We start from the raw sequence: 19,456 nt of genomic DNA, 5'->3' as shown, positions 1-19,456 counted from the left end.
TTTCAAGTAGGTAGCTGTCTTAGAGTAAAAATCTGATTTATGATCGATCTATTTTTACTGAATCCGACTTCCTATTCGGACACATTTCTGTCTGTCTTGTAGTTTTTCTTTGTATTTTTTATCAAACCTTCTCCTTATGTTCTTCTCCTTCCTGCTCTTTCCTGTTATTAGTTCTATGGTCTCTATTGGCTTTTTCATTTGCCTTCACAGCTCGTCGACATTATTGCTCTGATCTACTATTAGGGGAGTGCATATAGATTTTCACTTCGGAAAAAATCAAACAAGATAGAACTTTTTGTAATTTCATTAAGAAATGTTTAATAAACAACATATCAAAAAGTTCTACTCGAGAAGTGGGTGCTTCATTTTTTATTAAACAAATGAATTACGAAATTAGATGTTTTTTGAAATAACTCCGAAAATATAAATTTTAGAAAAAAAAACTGACTTTGCCATTGAAAAATTCAGAAAATTTTACAAAAAAAAAACTTATATAAAGAATTTTCTAAAATTAAATCTGTATCTTCTATAATTTTTTATTTATAACGCTAAAGTCACCATTCTCACAAACATTGACGCACTGTAAACTAACGTACGGCGAAGTGCACGGTTGAGTTATTTTAATGTAATTCTTTAACTACTGAATCAAATGAAATTTTACAAATTGAACATGAAAGAAGAATAATTCAGCTATATTATGGTTATAATAGAAGGAAATAAAATAAATGGGCATAAGTACGGTGTGGGCGGAAATTGAGCCTTACATGAATTTTGCTCAAAAATGATTTAAAAATGAGTAACTAATACAATTTTTCTATAAAACTCTCAATTTTGCACAACTTACCTTTCAAGCATCTTACTAAATGATGTTTCATTCAAAAAAAATCTCAAAAATTTAATGCAAATGTTATGACGTCTCAAAAAATGTAATTTTTGAAATCTTCGTAGTTTTATAGAATTACCACCATTTTAAGACTGTATTACTCAAGTTTGAACAAATCTATTACAGTTTTATAAGTTCTTTTTTAAAGCTTAGGATATAATCTTTAAAATGCACTAAATTATTTTACTTTAGAAATGAAATAAACTATTTCTTTTTATTTTTAAGAAAGTTAAGGAAGATAACAAAAATATAATACAAAAACCGAAAATTACCAGCTAAAAAAATGTTTATACAAAGTAATCAAAACTTTTTTCTGTAAAACTAAAATACATTTAATAATAAGCTTCAACAATAATAAATGTTCAGCAAAAATTTTTTTTTACCTTTTACAGTAGGTATGTCTGCGTAACTTGGAACCTATTGATAACTTTTTTATTATCAGTTTTACGAAAAAAAGTTATTCTCTGTAAAATACTCTGCATGCTATATTATCTAAGATGCAATCATCAAATATCAAATTTAATTAATGTTATACGAGGTATGTCAAAAAAGATGAATTTCACTCAAGAGTAAAGTACCTTTACATTTCACAATATCAAAAATTGTTATTAAGAAAAGTTATTTGGAATTAAAAAATTTGTTTTAGTGTTCAATTACATCCTTCTAATTAAAATATTGTGAATAATAAAGGCACTTAACTCTTAAGAAAAATTCGTATTTTTTACATACCTCGTATAAAATTAAAAAAGTTTGATATCTGATGGTTGTATCTTAGATTTTAGACCAGGGAGAGCATTTTATGAAGAATAACTTTTTTTCTTAAAAGTTATAATAAAATAGTTATCATAATTATTGTAATAAAATGATGAGTATCCGGAATTTGAGCAAAAATTGAAAATTTGTTTTTTTCGATTAGAATGATGTAATTGTATATTTAGACATAGTTTCTAATTTCAAACAACTTTTCATAATAGCATTTTTTGATATTCTGGAATATAAAGGAATACTTAACTCTTTAACGAAATTCATATTTTTGACATAACTCGTATAAAATTGATAAAATTTGATATCTGATGGTTGAGTTTTAGACTTTTGACTAGCCAGAGCATTTTATTAAAAATAATTTTTTTTTCGTAAAATTGATAATAAAAAAGTTTTCCATGTGGTTCCTAGCTACGCAAACATACTGTATAAGAGCTTCTGTATAAGAATTTTCAAATTGTAATGCTATATTCGGATTCAGCATAACCAAAAACACAATAAAATCATATTTGATCAAAGTAAAATGATGAATTCAACGATATTTTGAAAATTATTTAAACAAAAAAATTGTTATTGTTTAAACAATTAATAAACAATTAGCGGCCATATCTGCGAGTAGAACTTTTTACTTTAACATGTATATAAACTAACAAAAAAAGTTTTAGAAAAATATAAGCTCGTTTGAATTTTTCCGAAACAATGCATGTTTTCGTTCTAATTGCACTCCCCTATATCCTCAGTTGATGTTTCATTTTCTGCATGTAATTTTCTCGACTTTCTTCATTTTGCAGTTTTCAGATGTTCCATTGTCCCAATGATTCGTTCGTTTTAAGTTTCTGTGACAATATTCTCGATCTGATTTCTGAGCTTACTAGGTTTTGTCTGTATCTACATCTGCTCCTTGGAGTCTTCTTACATCCAGAACATTATTTCCATGTCTAGCATCCAGGGCCGGATTTACCACTAGGCCGACAAGGCACTGGCCTAGAGCGCCAAATTTGTTAGGGCGCGGATCGGGCGAGTACACGCTGCACAGTTTATCACCATATGGCAATGCCAGTAATATGGTACGGATATACTCGGGTGTTCAAGCCAGAATAAAAAAACTATGTCCTCAGGCTGAGTATGTCCCATGTGCCTCTCATTCCTTAAATCTGGTAGGATCTGTGGCCGTTAGTTCATGAGTGGTTGCTGTTTCTTTTTTGGTCTACTTAGAACTGTACACTTTTTTCACATGTTCAACACATCGATGGGAGCTTTATTTGGACTACAAATGCTCTGTGGTACTTCAAAGCCTAGTATCTAAAACACGTTGGTCAGCGAGACACGATGCTTGTCGAGCTCTGAAAGAAAATTGGTCGGCAATTACAGAAACGTTGAAACTAATAGAGAATGACAGGAACGAAAAACCTTCATGCCGTTGTGATACATCATAATATTATTATTATGATTACAATGATATTGATATACAAGTGCCATATTTTGAAGTACTGTTTTAGAACGATGCCAAAAAGTCAGTACTAAGCTTCAGTTGAAACTACAACTGTAAGTAAAGTAAAAGGATATTACCAGTCGTTGGCTGGTTTTTTGGTAGAGCTTAGAAATGATTTTTGGCGATTAGAAACCTTGGCAAAAGAAAAGTCTGGTTTGAGTGAGTACAAATCAGAACGACAAAGAAAAAGGAAAAGAATGGTGAATGTGGCAACACTGAATCTGAAGTTTTAAAAGGATCCGAGAATTCTCGCATAAACACTTTTTATGTTATGGTGGTAGATTCTCTCAGCACTGAGCTAATGATTCGAGCAGAAAAGTACAAACACTTGCAAACTTTGCTTGGTAACTTTGAAGAACTGAAGAAAAGTTGGATGGATATGAAAGAGTTGGGGGGGGGGGAGATCAAGGCGTGGGGCGCCACAAATATTAATGCCTAGTCTGGTTTAATCTAAATTACTGAATGTTTATACAGTGATGAGCGTGCTAGTAACCGGCAAAATAGCGCAAAAGATGGAAAACATAATACATTGCGAAACAAAAAGAGATGAAACTAGTGGAGATGGAAATGAACGTTATAAACGTATAAATTAACATTACATTACATAATTTCCCACCTTTAAACGTATCAGAGGAGTAAGACAACTGTCACTGTGGCAGTAGAATTTTATAAAATACTCCTGTCACAGACGTTTAAAGGTGGGAAACCATATAATGTAATGTTAGTTTATACGTTTATAACGATCATTTCCACCTCCACTAGTTTCATCGCTTTTTGTTTGGCAATATATTATGTTTTCCATCTTTTGCGCTATTTTGCCGGTTATTAGCGGGCTCATCACTGTATGTTGGAACATTATAGACTTCCCAAGCATATTTTAGCCGATGTTAGCTTTATGACTCTTTGTCCATTGTCATTTGAGATATCTTGGAAGCTGTGTTGTCCTATTGTCAGTCTTAGGTTAGGTTCTTTGCTAATTTTTGCATTGAAATCTCCACAAATTATCTGCATGTCTTATTTGGGGATTTTCTTCAGCGTGATATAATAGCTGTTCACGGAAATCATCTTTGAATGTTTCTTTGTATCTTCTGTCGGAGTATGTACAGATGTAATTGAGATATTATACTAGTCCATATATAAATGTACAAGTAGATAACAAAATTAATACGATTTTCAATAAAACAATTCTAAATATTTGTAGAAGATGCACCTCCCTCGATCCTTATTCGGATACCATCCGGATCAGCTTCTGCAGAGCCTGGTGGAGAACTTGCTGTTTTTCCGGGCTCAACCTTACATTTCGAATGCATATTTTCACGAAGATTAGGTTCTCCTGATTGGACTTGGACTTCACCTCTAGGACAGTATTTGACAGGTAACAAAAATTAGAATTTTTCGTCTTCAATAAAAAACTATGTTCACCGTTCAACCTTGTAACACGAGAAAACATGGAGAATGTTTGAGATATACACTTTTGCCCGTAAACTTCGATTAACTGACAATGAATGTCAATAGGTGAAATCCATTTTTCATTTAAAAAACCTATCACAGCATGAATTTCACATTGACAGTAGCAGCGACCGTGACATCCATCTTCAAAGGCTGCTGGGCCGACACTGAGCAATACAGCGAGGTGGAAGTAGTGGGTTGAGAGAGAGGAAGAGTTGATGTGTAAGGCAGTGTTGCCAGATTTCTCCCAGCACGTGGTACTCTTTCCTAGCGACATAGGGAACCTTATTTTACAAATGACCCTAGTAGATATTTTTTTGGGTAGAATATATTTTTTTATCGAATCTTGAGGTTATTTCCAATATTAAAATTTCCACCGCCAGAGTAAAAGCACGCATCGAGATAGGATACATTTTGCTTGATAACAAATTACCTAAATACTACTAAAACTGAAAATTTATAAAGTAGCAATTCGACCAGTAATCACATATGGTGCTGAAGTAATGTTTCTGACCCAGAAAGAGGAAGAAAGATTGAGGATCCTAGGGAGGTAAATAATTCGGAGGATAGCAGGCCCACTAAACTTAGGTAATTGTGACATTATTTATAGACCGCTCACAACCTGGCCTATTTCGTTCCGGACGTTTCTGTCGTCAAACTGTCTGACCCTCTCTGCAAGCGAGACAAATAGAAACTTATTACAATCGGCGCTTCTAGAAGGCCATCGATAAACCTTTTTTTATTGTTCTTTAAATAATATTTACCTTTCGATTTTTCTGGAAATCAGTAGACTAATAATAATTCTACATAACTATATAAATAGACATTTTTGGAATTAGAAGTTTAGTTGTAAATTTGAAACCGTAGGTGTACTTCGGTAGGTAACGGGCGCGTTATATTTTTTTTTGTAATTAGATAAATTAGTAGATTTGGTGTAATAAATAAATTAGATATCGTAGTTTGTAAAATAAAAGATATAAATTCAGTGTTTTTCATTTGTTTAGAAGTAAGTTATTAAAAATAAATAAAGTCAACTAAAACTAAACATTAGTGCCTAAAAGATCATAGAAAAGTCAGTTTTGTAACATAATAATGAATTTAGAAAACTCGTAAACCACGAAGTAAGAGAACTTCTGAATGGAGAACACATCGTCAGATTTATCAAGGCACAAAGACTCAGATGGATGGGACATGTAGAAAGGAGAAATCCAGAAGCCGTCATAAAGAAAATTTCCAAATGGAGACCTGTATCAGCCAGACCACGAGGAAGACCCAAAACTAGATGGGAGAAGCAGATTGTCGAGGACCTTAAGAAGATGGGAGTCAGAGAATGGGTAACCATAAGCAAAAACAGGAACGAATGGAGAAAAATTGTAGAAGATGCCAAGTCACACAACCAATTGTAAAACCAAAATGTTAATGCGGATTGATTCACCGCGACAAACGAATCGGAAGAGCCCAAAGAGGGCAACAATCACTCCGCTAGGAGTGTAGATGCCATGATGATGACTACCAATTTGAAGAAAATCGATGCAGGATGATGGAACTCAGTTAAAGACTCTGGTACCATCCATCCATCCAATGGCACTACAGCCCAAATCGAGCCTTGGCTTCCTTCAATAAGCTTCTCCAATCATTTCGATTTACCGCTGTTCTTTTCCATGAACGCGTTCCCAGAAAGTTCCTGGCATCCTCATCGACTTCGTCTTCCCATCTCTTTTTAGGTCTTCCAACAGGTCTTCTTCCCTGCATTCTTGCATTCAGCAATTTTCTGGGGATTCTATTCTCATGCATGCGGACCACGTGCCCTGCCCACCGTAATCTCTGCAATTTAGTGTGTTGTGCTAGAGTTGGTTCGCTATATTGCTCGTATATTTCTCTATTATACCTAATTCGCCAGTTGTTATTTTCACTTATTGGGCCCAGTATCCTACGTAATACTGTTCTTTCAAACACATCTAATGCATTGGCAGATTTCTGTGTCGCCACCCATGTTTCGCAGCCATAACTTACTATGGGCCTGATTATTGTTTTATATACCCGGAGTTTTGTTTTCCGGTGTACGTCTCGCGATTTGAATATGTGGCCCATCGCGAAATAGGCTTTATTTGCCAGCACAAGCCTTCTATTTATTTCCAGTTCTTCTTCATTGCTTGCAACCAGATCCATTCCTAGGTACGTGAATCTATTCACATGTTCTATATCGTCAATAAAGTGTTATTGCGCCGGTCTATTTGATCTGGTTTGTATGAGTAGTTTTGTTTTATTTGTGTTTATTGCTAGCCCTACTGCTTCTGCACTCTGTTTCAACTCAACGTAGGTTTCTTCCGCTGCATTCATTGTTCTGCTCATTATGTTTATATCATCCGCGTATGCTGCTAATTGGGTAGATTTGTTTGTAAGTATGTTATTTCCGCTTACCGTCAACCGTCTAATGACATATTCAAGAACAAGATTAAAAAGCGTTGGAGCCAGTCCGTCGCCTTGTTTTAGTCCTTGCGTTATCGTAAGCGCATCAGTGATCTGTCCTTGACTCTGGTACACCTAACTATAACGTTTAAAAAACGTTAAAAATAAATAAAGGTTTTCTGCAACTGCAAGCAATTTATTGAATATATTTTTTTAATTTCAGGTTGGGCAATTGCGTCAGAAGAACGAGACTGGAAATATAGACTCTCAATATATTACGCCAAACCACAAGATTCTGGGACATTCACTTGCGCAACTCCTCGAGGAATAACGAATAGTATAACCCTTGTCGTAGCAGGTATGTAATAGTTTTTTTGTTTGATACGTTTTAGCAACCTTGTACTCGCCAAAAACATCTCACTAATGGCATGCAAATTGAACAAGTGTAAACGTATAAATATCTGGTAGTCAAACAACAGAGTTAAACAGGAGAATATGACTAACATGGGCAGCTTACGGAAAACTGAGGGAAGTCTTTGGATCTGATATTCCAATGTGATTGAAAAGGAAGGTCTTTGATCAATGTGTACGTCCAGCTCTAACGTATGGAGCAGAAACATGGACCCTTACCAGAAAAGTAATCACCAAAATACAAGTGGCACAGAGAGCATTGGGAGATGTCAATGTTGAATACATATATCCCTCAGAGACAGAGTTTCAAATAAAATAGTTAGAAGAAAACTGGTGTTAGGAACGCAGTCAAAAGAATTCCAAAGCTGAAATTGAACTAGGCAGAGCATGTTGCCGGGTTCAAGGATGGAAGATGAACCACGAAAATCTTAGAATGAAGACCTAGACACGATGCTTATCGTAGTCGAGGACGTCCTCCAACAAGGTGATTGGATGACATCAAGTGCATCCAGCACAACTGTATTCAGGGTGCTCAAGATCGGGTGCAGTAAAATTAGTTACGGGAGGCCTATATTCAGCAGTGGACTCAAAAGAGCTAATGATAATGATGTAGCAGGTATGCAATAGTTTTTCATGTCTAATGTATATTTACACTGTTTTCAAAACTCATTTTTTTCCATTTTAGCTGTTCACTGTGAACCTATTTCTGTATCGAGGATGCATCTTAGTGTGAGAGTAGAAGGTACAAGATTGGGACACAAAGCTATTTTCCAATGTCCAGTAGGATTTGTTGTTACTGGTGAAGCCAATTTAACTTGCCAAGCCTCAGGTAAATATAACGATTATGGTAATCAGTGGGAATGTGTGTCTTGTGGTAGTTTCACAGAGAACGCTAGTTCTCGCCAGTGGTGCACAACCCCCTACATGCGACACTATATATACACAAAATTTTAAATTTTTTAAATCTGACTGAATTGAAAACTGACCCAAATCCCACTTTAAAGTTTAGGAAAAGACTTGCCCATCCATATGTCAACCAACTATTTTGGTCCAAAGGTGGGGATTTTACGGCCCTTCCCATTTAGGGACTGTTTTTTGGTTCTCGTCCCCAAAACTCCCAAAAAATCGAAAATTTAAGTCCGACCTTTGCGGCTTCTGATAGTACTGCTCATTAACTTTCCATCGCATGTCTAATTTTGAAAATCGGTCATACCATTCAAAAGTTACCGAGCTCAGAAATATGACTCAATTTCTATTTAAAAAGGGAAAAATGTTTGTATGTGTGTATGTGTGTGGAAAAGTTACACCGATCTGAATTTTTTTCTGTGTTTTAAGAGGGGGTTAGGGTCGATTCAGAACCTGTGGAGTTTGTAACTTTTGAGCACCTATAAGCCAGCTATGACTGGGTAGGTACAAAACGACATATTTTTGGGGGTATATATCTTAGGTTGAAGGGGAGACAGGAAATCCGCAAATACACCAAATCGATAGTGTTGAGTTAAGTTTTCAAGTGGTGCCCAAGAGGCCAGGATCAGACATATGTATATACACACTGCTCAGTATAGCCGAAAAACTGAAAAACTAAAGTTGCAAATTTGGTTTTTCGACAATTACTCAAAATTTCAACCTACGAATTGCGCCAATAACTGTGCGTTTGTAGGAGTACTCTAGACGCGTCTGACGATGTATACCTCATATCCGGTAACATTTTTGAATTTTTAAGTTATAGCCTTTATAACTATGATCAAATCTATTTTCTATGGGAAAAATAGTTTTCAAGCTGAATAATTCTTATAATACCTTCAGTTATCATATTTGACCTTGGATGCATCAGATAATAATTATCAATACGTTTCAAACCCATGTTTAATGTTCAAAATTGGTTAAGCACTTTCGAAGTTATCGCCGAAATGGTTTACGTAGTTGCAGTGGTTACGGAGCTAAATTTGATTGGGCAATCCGAGTTCATTTGCAAGGCCATCCTAATTTTTTTCAATCTATTTCGAATAGAGAAAAGATCTATTCTGCGTTCCGCAGTCACTTTGCAGTGTGGGCAGCATATCCCAATATAAAACTTATGGAACCTTGCAGCTCCGTGTTGCCGGTTTTAAGCAGACGAACTTAAAGTCCGTCTAAATAGAATATTCCAGAAGTCCAAAACATCTGATTTGAAAATCTGTGGGTTTTATTAAGTATTTTTAAATAATTCATAGATAGATACTACTATGAAAGATATTTATACGATATTAAAGATATATCATTTGAATATTAATTACAATATAATTAGCCTGTGATTAATATTATATTTAATAGTTATTATGATATAAGTGTTAAAACTACAATTTTAAGGCACTCATGTGAAAGTTTGCAGAATGAGCGAAGCGAATTCTGCTATTCACATGAGTGCCTTAAAAGTGTACTTTTTAGCACGTGTACTTTGTACGCACGTAATAAGTCATACTTCTATTATTATTATTTTTATATTCTATTATTATTAATATATATTAATAAGTATACTTTCAACAGGTTATTTGTATTTAAAAATTAAACTAATTTTTACTTACTACTTTCCAAAAAATTTTGATTAAAACAATACTAAAAATAAAAAAAGTTAGATAACACACGGATTCGAACCAGGGACCTCTCGATCTCCGGTCGAACGCGCTACCACCGAGCTAAACTCCCTTTGCTTTGACAGCTTACAAGATTTCTCATACATACTGACAAAAATAGACCAAGTGAGGTATAAAAATACTTTAAAATTTATTTAATATAAATATTAATATCTCTTGGCAACACTGTTCTTCATAAGAATCTGTACTGAAAGGTGACAGTGGAACGCAGTATAGTGTACATTTGATGGGCACAAAGAATTATATTGAAAAAAAAGTATTAGGATGGCTGGGATATGAACTCGGATTTTCCTGTCACAAGTTTAGTGTTGTAACTACTAGATCATTTGGCAGATAATGCGACAAAGGCGACCATTTATAACGCTTAACATGTAATAGAGAAACATTATATTCGACTTCATACATTTAATTTATAAAAAACTTAAACTCCCAATACAAGAATATAAAACCGCTAAACGACGTGTAAATGAGTGGTGCACACAATATTCCAGCTACAAAAGATGTGACTTGAATATTACGTAGCGCGAAAATGTATTTTCATTTTGATGCAAAACAAAATTCTAGTTTTATTTTGAAAGATTTTTCCATAATATTTGCTAAATTTGAAGTAAAACAAAACATATTTTGTTTGTGAGAACGTCTCTCTTTTATTTACTATCTACAATAAAACAAAACAGTTGTACTCTTAAAAGTGCGCCCTTTCTTATTGCCATTCATTTAGTTGTTCCAGCATTTGTCTTCAAGCCATTTATTATTCCTGCGGTATTTATTTTATTTAGTATCAATTCTTACTCGACGTATCAAATATTTTATTTAGTATCATGTTCGTTATTTGTGATTATCGCGGTGTCGTCGGCGTAATGAATGTTATTTATCGGGTACCCGTTGACCTTTATACCACAGTCAGTGCCTTCAAGTGCATCTGCAAAAACATTCTCCACATAGAGGTTGAACGGCACAGGAGACAAAATACACCCCTGTCGCACCCCTCTTAAAGGTCATTAAAAATATATTTTAAGCACATTTTATATTTAAACACATTTGAACTTTATAGGAAAATGGTCAGCACCTGTTCCACAATGTGAGCCAGTCAGATGTCCACCATTGGACACACCTGAAAGCCTGGAGCCACATCTACAAGTTGAAGAACACGACAATAATTATGGGGGTACGGCTGTGTTTAGCTGTGCATGGGGATACAAACTAGTGGGACCACCAGGAATCGAATGTGAACTGAGTGGAAATTGGTCAGGGCCATTACCGAAATGTGTTCGTAAGTATTTTCAGTCAATAGTTTCAAAAGTCATTTTTGTTATGCAAAAACTAGATCTAGGTCCCTATGCGGGGTCGGCTTCCCTAATTGCATTTCTCCACACAACTCTATCTTGGATCATATCAATATTAATCCCCTTTACCAACATGCCCTGCCTAATCATCTCGCCCCAGATCTTCTTTGGCCTTTGTCTCCTACTTCTTCCAATAATCTGCACTTCAGCAATTATTCTCATTGGGTGATTAATGTCTCGACGTTGAACATGACCAAATCATCATAATGCTCTCTCATGTTGGCATCAATTGGTGTCACACCTAAATTTTCCCTAATATACTCTAATTTTATCTAACTTACCTTAATTTTAATTTTATCCTTTTTTGTCACTTCACTCATCCATCTAAGCATTCTCATTTCCGCCACATGCATTCGTTGTTCCTCTTTCTTTTTCACTTCCCAACATTCAGTTTCGTACATCATAGCTGGTCTTATGGCTGTTTTATAGAATTTTCTCTTCAGCTTCATTGGAATTTTTCTGTCACACCACTTGTTTCTTTCCACTTTATTCATCCAGCCCTAATATACTGCATGCATCTTCATCTATTTCTCCATTACTTTGTAATTCCAATCCTTACTTAGAACTATTGCTTTTCACAATCATTTCACCATCCAAAGATATCATTTTATTTGTAGTAACTCCATCTTTAAATGAACATTCCAAATACTCCGTTTTTGTACTACTAAGTTTTAAAACTTTTTTCCTTCAGAGCTTGTCTTTACTGCTCCAGTTTTTGTTATACTTAAGTCTCTTTCACTATTTCCTATTAACACTGCATCATCAGCATACATTAAGCACCATGGAATGTTACCCTGTAGTTTCGCTGTTATCTGATCCAAAACTAATGAGAATAAATAAGTACTAAACATCGAGCCTTTTTGCAATCCTACTCTCACATGAAATTTATCAGTCTCTCCCACACCTGTCCTAACACTAGTCGTTACTCTCTCATACATATCTCTCACAATATTTACATATTCACCAGGGACTCCTTTCTTATTGAGTGCCCACCACAGAATCTCTTGAGGAACTCTATCATATGCTTTCCCAAGATTTATGAATACCATATGAGCGTTTGCTTCTTTATTCCTATTCTTTATAATATAAAAACTAGAGGATCGTTATGAAACCTTTTGCATTCGATTCGAGAGAGCTTCAGGAAAAAGTTGACCTATTGGCATGAGGGACAAATGAAAATTGCATTGTTGTAGGCTTAAATGCATTTTTCAAAGTGCATCTTCAAAGTGTTCAAAAAATAAAAATTTACAACTCAGAAACTAATCAAGGAAATGAGTCGCTGAACATGAACATCGGGTCGGTGAAACTGTAAGATGTGCCTGGTGCCTGGTATTCCGGTATTCACATCGTCTTCTAGAGTTTTCTGGAAATTCATTATGAAAATTATTGAAACTTGATATCCCGAGATTTTTTATGTCGCTAAACACGAATGCTGCTGTGGCGATGCTGTACGGCGAGTTTTATGAAAATTCGTTATGAAAATAGTTGAAATTTATTATCTCGAGGTTCTTGAGGTCGCTGAATACGAATATTGCATCGAAGATGTTGTACAGGTACCTAGTGCCCGGTATCTATGTCTATTCCTGGAGTTTTGTGGAAATTCATTATGAAAATACTTAAAGCTTGTTATTCCGACTTTTTTGAGACCGCTGAACACGATTATCGGTCAACGAAGCTGTACGAGGTACCTGCTGACCGGTATCTACGTCATCTCCGGGAGTTTTTATTTATTTAAAGATATTTTAAAATTATTATAACTTTAAAATTTATTTGTTTAATAAAAATAACTTACTGTTACTGTTACTCACTGTTGAATTTTATAACGAATCTTAAAACTCAAGGAGATGACGTAGATACCCGATATTCGTCCGGGGGGGTCGTGTTTGGTGCCATTTGGTAGATTTTTGTAGTTTGCAGAATAGGTGTATTTTGCAGTTTTACGATCTGATGTTCATTTCGCGAAATATCGCAGGGTTCGTATTTAAAATTTTTAATTTACCCCCCACCCCTCTCCGTGGGGTGTCACAAGCCCCACGGAGGTGGGGTGGGGATTTAATTTAAAATCTTAAATAGGAGCTCCCAATTTTTATTGCAGATTTGGATTCTTTACGTAAAAATAAGCAACTTTTATTCGACACATTTTTTCGAATTATGGATAGATAGCGCTATAATCGGAGAAAAATGATTGTTTCAAATGGAAAATTAAATTAAAAAATGAAAAGTCCCCCACTTTATGGAAAACTTAACTTAACCTTTTTCTGATTTTAGCACATACTCTTCACAATCCAATAGGATAGTTGTTAACGCACATAACTTTTTTATTATCTCACACAAGTAAATGAATTAAAAAGTAAAATATTAAGAAAGCCTACAATCGAGTATTAATTTTTTGATTTTACATATTCTAGAATATTCCACAGGGTGTTCCAAACTTTAAGAAAAAAACACAGTATGATTGGTACACCCGGTATAAAATGATATTTACCTGTCTAGCAACAATATTATTATAACAATATTCTTAAATAATAAGGCTATAACATACTAAAGGAATAACTCAAATCGGACCATTGGTTTATGAAATTCGAGACATCAAACATGTCCCATTTTTAAGGTGTTCGGCTAATTTTGCCGGTGTGTGTAGTACCCAAAAAACCCATTTGCAACCTGGCTGCTCAAGTGTCCCGACAAGAACCTTATTTCTCTGGACTACAACCTACAGCATTTATTGGTGACCACAGCTGACTTTGGACGCGATCTACGGTGTTTATTGATAATCATGGCCTATGTTTTGTATTAACTACGTGAAGTTGCCGATGATTGACAAAAGCTGTATGCAACGTCTGGCCTGATGCTGTACATAACCTTGTACGCAACCTACGACATTTATTGGAGACCACAGCCTTAGAACAAAATAACTTTTGACGTTATGTATTCAACCTGGTGTTTGCTTTATTTGTATGTTTCAGCTATACAATGTCCACCTCCAGTTCTACCGCTTAACGGGCATCTGATTCAGTCTGAGGCACCAGGAATGGACGGGGGTCGATACGCTGTGGGCAGCTTGGTACAATTTGCTTGCACAGGTGCTCACCATTTGGAAGGAGAAGCTAGTATTATTTGTACAGAAACTGGATTTTGGTCCCATCCCCCACCATTTTGTAAGTATATTTAATGATTTATTATCTTATTATTTTGTAGGTATTTCTGGCTTCTCCTGGGCCGAATACGGTAAACTCAGAGACTTATTCAAAAGTGATCTCCCAATCTGCTTGAAACGGAAAGTGCTATGGTGCTGAAAGTCTAACATTAATAACCGCATCTGCTTAGAAGCTAAGAATTGCTCAACGTAAAATGGAAAGGTCAATGATTGGTGTGTCATTGCGGGACCAAATTTATAACAAAAGAAAAACTACGATTGAGAACAGGAGTCACAGATGTATATGAGGTGGCTAAACTTAAATGGAACTGAGTCAGTCATCTGGCCCATCTGACAGATGGGAGATGGACAAAGAGGTTGCTCGAGTGGAGACCAAGAGTCGATAAAAGAAGTAGAGAAAGACCACCCACGCGTGGACGGACGATATAAAAAGAATGACCACTAATTGGATTCTAAGCGCCCACGACAGAAGACAGTGGACGGAAATAGGGGAGGCCTATATCCAGCAGTGAATGCAAAGGGCTGATTGATGATGATTTCTGTCAATTCATTCTTCTTCTTCTTCTAATGGAACTACAAGCCTTTGTGAATTTTGGACTGCTTAACAATGTTCTTCCGTTCTGCCCTGTCTGATACTTTACTTCGCCACTGCCTGGTTTTAAGATCTTCGTCTACGTCGTCTATCCATTTTTTAAGGGGCCTTCCTCTTGTTTTATTTTCTTGAGGCTTTTATCTCTTCTGGAAGGTCTACTTCTGTGACTTTTCTCTATATCAGGAGTGGGCAAATACTTTTAAGCGCGGGCCAAAATGACATTTTCAAAATGTCTCCCGGGCCGGAAGACTATACTGTGAACGAACGCTGTGTACCCGCCAATCTTTTTGGTGAAGTTATTTCCCTGCACTTTTCAAAAATCTTTTTGACACAAATACTATAAGTATCATTTTAAAGCATTTAGACAAAGACATTTTATGAAGAAGAATTTTTCAACGGGCCGGATAAAGTAAGCAAAAGGGCCGGATCCGGTCCGCGGGCCGGCTTTTGCCCACCCCTGCTCTATATCATGCATGTTTCTTTTATAATTATTGAGCACAGAGTAAAAGGGAAAGATAGATCAATCAACACGAAAGAAACACATGAAAAATAGATAATTTAAAGAAGCAGCCCTCATCCTACTCAACGAAGAAAAATGTGTAGCAATCCTGTCAGCAGAATTCAGCAGGCTTTGGTTGCCAGTACTAAAAGAAGTCAACAACAAGAATATACCAACAATAGCGGAGTAAAAGGACTCGAAGAATAGATCATCGACAATCTCATATGCAATACATAGATATGCAACACACAATCCACGATCACACATCTATGTACAAAAATTAAAAAATCTTAAGGAAAGACAGCTTTAGACAGCATTTATTAGTAATAAATAATTATGCAAAAGTATCGTCAATTTTCCTTTATAAAGTTTGTATAATTCCTAGGGCTCAGTGGAGGCTGTTCTTCAGATAAGGGAAACGCCAAATAGCAATTCGTGAGTTTATTTATAAGACCGACATTAAGGGTTGTTACCCCGGGAGAACTTTGAGTACTGACTTGTTACTTTTACACGCTTTAGTTGAAGACTCTAATGATACTACATAGTGATTGAAATTAAAGGCACCTCTGGCCTGGTTGAAGTGATTCTTGAGAAATATTCTAAATGTGTTATTTCTTGTTGGCAACATGAATTGGGTCATGATGGGCCACACGAAAACAAAGTTAATTAGTCAGCTAATTTAATGTTCATTGCCAAAATATGGTTTATAAATTACGACAAATAAACAAATGAAATATTATTTTCAAAAAAAAACGGCAGTCTACAACTCCAGATCTTCAGTTATATGGAAACAACTTAACTTATGTGGAACACTTAAAATTTCTAGGAATGATCTTTGATAAAAAAACTATCTTGGAAGTACCACATTATGCACATTAAACAATCCTGTCAATCTGGTCTCAATTTAATGCGTACACTGTGCAATCGTAATTGGGGTTCAGATTGTAAAAGTTTGATTCTTATTTACAAATCTCTAGTACGATCCAAACTCGATTATGGATCAATTGTATACTCATCTGCAAAGAAGACACTTCTTGCTCAACTAGAAGTCATACAAAATACAGCATTAAGAATAGCCACAGGAGCATTCTGTACTAGCCCCATTAATAGTTTACAATGTTTAACCGGAGAACCACCTTTAAATTTCCGAAGAATGTACTTGTCATTAGTCTACGCATCATCCATATATGCAATAGAATCGCATCCCACTTTCCACCACACTATTGCAGAACGTTTCAAAGAAACTTATGTAAATAAAAAAAGAACTAACCCTCCCTTTTACGAGAGAATCAGAAAATATCTCTCTCTCAATAATATTCAATTCCCAAAATTTTTTAATCAGACAAATACAGTTACTCCTCCGCCCTGGACCTTTCCTCCTGCAATATGTGATCTAACTCTCTCTAAATACAATAAGCTTGATACCCCCCATGCAACAATTAATCAATCTTTTCTCAACATACTTGCTTCTTTCCCAGATCATTGTTATATTTATACAGATTCATCTAAGACTGCTGATGGTGTGGGATCGGCAGTTGTAGATTCAAACACTATATTACAATTTAAATTATCTTCCACTTGCAGTATTTACTCTGGAGAACTATATTCAATTCTGCAAGCCCTCATTCACATTCGTACTCAAAAAATTCCAAAATCTGTCATAATTACCGACTCTCTCAGTGCATTACATACGATAGAACAGTTATATACAAGTAATCCTATAAGTATTTTAATAAAAGAACAATTACATTTACTGAAGAACACGATGCAGCAAGTAAGCTTTGTATGGGTTCCATCACACATTGGACTTCAAGGAAACGAAAAAGCAGATTTCCATGCCAGAGAAGCAATACACAGTGCGTCTTCAGTGTTAGTGAACTTAGTGCCTGTTTCCGATTACAAACCATTCCTTAAAGAAAAAGTGTTAAACAAATGGGAAAACGAATGGAATCTTTCACAATCATCTCTACACACAATAAAGCCCTCAATTGAACCTTGGTGTGAGATAGACCTAAATCGCCAGCTGTTTGTGAAGCTAAATCGTTTACGCATAGGGCATAGCAGACTTACTCACAGCTACCTAATCTCCAAGTCAAATCGCCCTATTTGTGACCTGTGTAATTGCGACATCAATGTAACACATATATTAATAGAGTGTCCTAAATATCTTAATGAAAGACAAAAACACTCCATACCTCTCAATATAAAAGCAGCCTTAGGATCACACTGTAAGCTTACGCATTTGTTTAATTATTTGAAAGAAATTAATGTTTTAAACAAACTATAACCACTGTTAACATTTTATAAACCCCATTCTTAATTTGTAAATTATGATATTGTTACCTAAATGTGAACTTATGTAATACCTAATCAAAATACTATTAGATTTAAGTAACCATGTATCAATGACAGTACAGCTAATAACCCAAAGTGGTTGATGCTGATAACAATAAAAAAAAATATCCCGCACATGTTTAAATATGATAACAAATTGATTCGTGTGATGTACGGGGTGATAAAAATATACTGTTATACTGTATATATCGGATATGAATAATGAATGTTTGATATTGGACAAACTTTTTGAATAACTTTTTCCAAAAAAATTAACTTTTTTACCCTGTTTTAAGTGCACAACTACCAAGTAATAATAACTATATCATAATTGATAAAAAATTTTAATAAATATGTATAATTTCTTATATAACAAAATAAAAAGTTTATAAGGAAAGATTTACGATACTTTTGCATAATTATTTATTACTAATAAATGCACTTTTTTAAAACAAAAGATGATCTTTGAAACACACTCAGTGATCAAAAGATCCGCATTTTCTATTTCATTTGTTTGTAATGCATTTTTTATTCACTTTTTTAAACCAAGTTGAAAACATAACTCATGCTCTTTCATTTGACACCTGTGGAATGGTTCTAACGTCATTTTCTTCTGACTTATGTTATTCAAAAAAAAAAAATGTTTTCTGGGATAAACAATTTGAATAAAATTTAAACAATTGAATGAATCGCTTTGAAATTTTTATCACATATTAAGCACCAAAGAACCCTTATTTGACAAAAATTTGAAATGTCAAAGCTGTACACTAATTTTTACAACAGTTATTGCGAAAATATTTTTTTTGCAATTCCGACCTTTTTTCGCAATTATATTAACAATAAATGACTATATCAAACTTTGTAATACGCCATTTTAAAGCATTTTCCATAATCTCGATGGTACTTGTACTAAAAAAACCATAAGTTTCTGTGTTTTCCATTGATTTGAAAAAAAAAAGTAAAAAATGACATTTTTTGACACTTAATTGTTTATAAATAAAAATGGCCGCCAGATCCTAAGCAGGAAATAGTTACAATTTGCTCTTATAGGTATTACCTGTCGAAAAAACGCGTCAGTACCCTGGCTGTTCAAGTGTCATGGAAAAACCCTATTACCCTGGACTAGAATCCAAGCTGTCGAAGTATGGATACCTATAAATAAAATATTAAATGCTTACGGACGCGTTAGCGACATCTATCTGGACGCAAAGAAAATTATCTTTAAGTCGGAGTGCAGAATCCTTGGTAGCTATCTGTTGCCTGAACTTCTTACAAATTTATAAAGACACAGGCCGATAAATAGCGGACATGGGAGAGCTTACAATATACACTCATCACCATATTCTTCTTCTTCTTTTACTTCTTGGAGATATTTCGAGCTGTTTAATGCTGAAGCTGCCTCTGGTTAATTTCCTGGGAGGTAGATTGCCAACTATCCCTCCATCTTTTAGGTGGTCTTCCGGGGGTCTTGAACCGGGTGGGTTGTTTT

At 35.0% G+C, this 19,456-nt stretch overlaps 1 protein-coding gene across 1 annotated transcript in view; it reads left to right on the top strand.

The window, feature by feature from the left end:
* The window catches only part of LOC126890535 (locomotion-related protein Hikaru genki), a 97,041-nt gene that overhangs the window by 65,822 nt on the left and 11,763 nt on the right, over positions 1–19,456 (top strand). The window contains exons 5-9 of the mRNA XM_050659539.1: positions 4,339–4,512; positions 7,219–7,353; positions 8,092–8,235; positions 11,094–11,312; positions 14,352–14,543. Coding sequence (XP_050515496.1) covers positions 4,339–4,512; positions 7,219–7,353; positions 8,092–8,235; positions 11,094–11,312; positions 14,352–14,543 — 864 coding nt within the window. The remainder of the gene's footprint in view (positions 1–4,338; positions 4,513–7,218; positions 7,354–8,091; positions 8,236–11,093; positions 11,313–14,351; positions 14,544–19,456) is intronic.

The sequence above is a fragment of the Diabrotica virgifera genome, chromosome 8 (genome assembly GCF_917563875.1).
Source record: "Diabrotica virgifera virgifera chromosome 8, PGI_DIABVI_V3a".
Lineage (NCBI taxonomy): Eukaryota > Metazoa > Arthropoda > Insecta > Coleoptera > Chrysomelidae > Diabrotica > Diabrotica virgifera.
The sequence above is the reverse complement of the archived record's forward strand: the minus strand, read 5'-3'. Positions and strand labels throughout refer to the sequence as shown.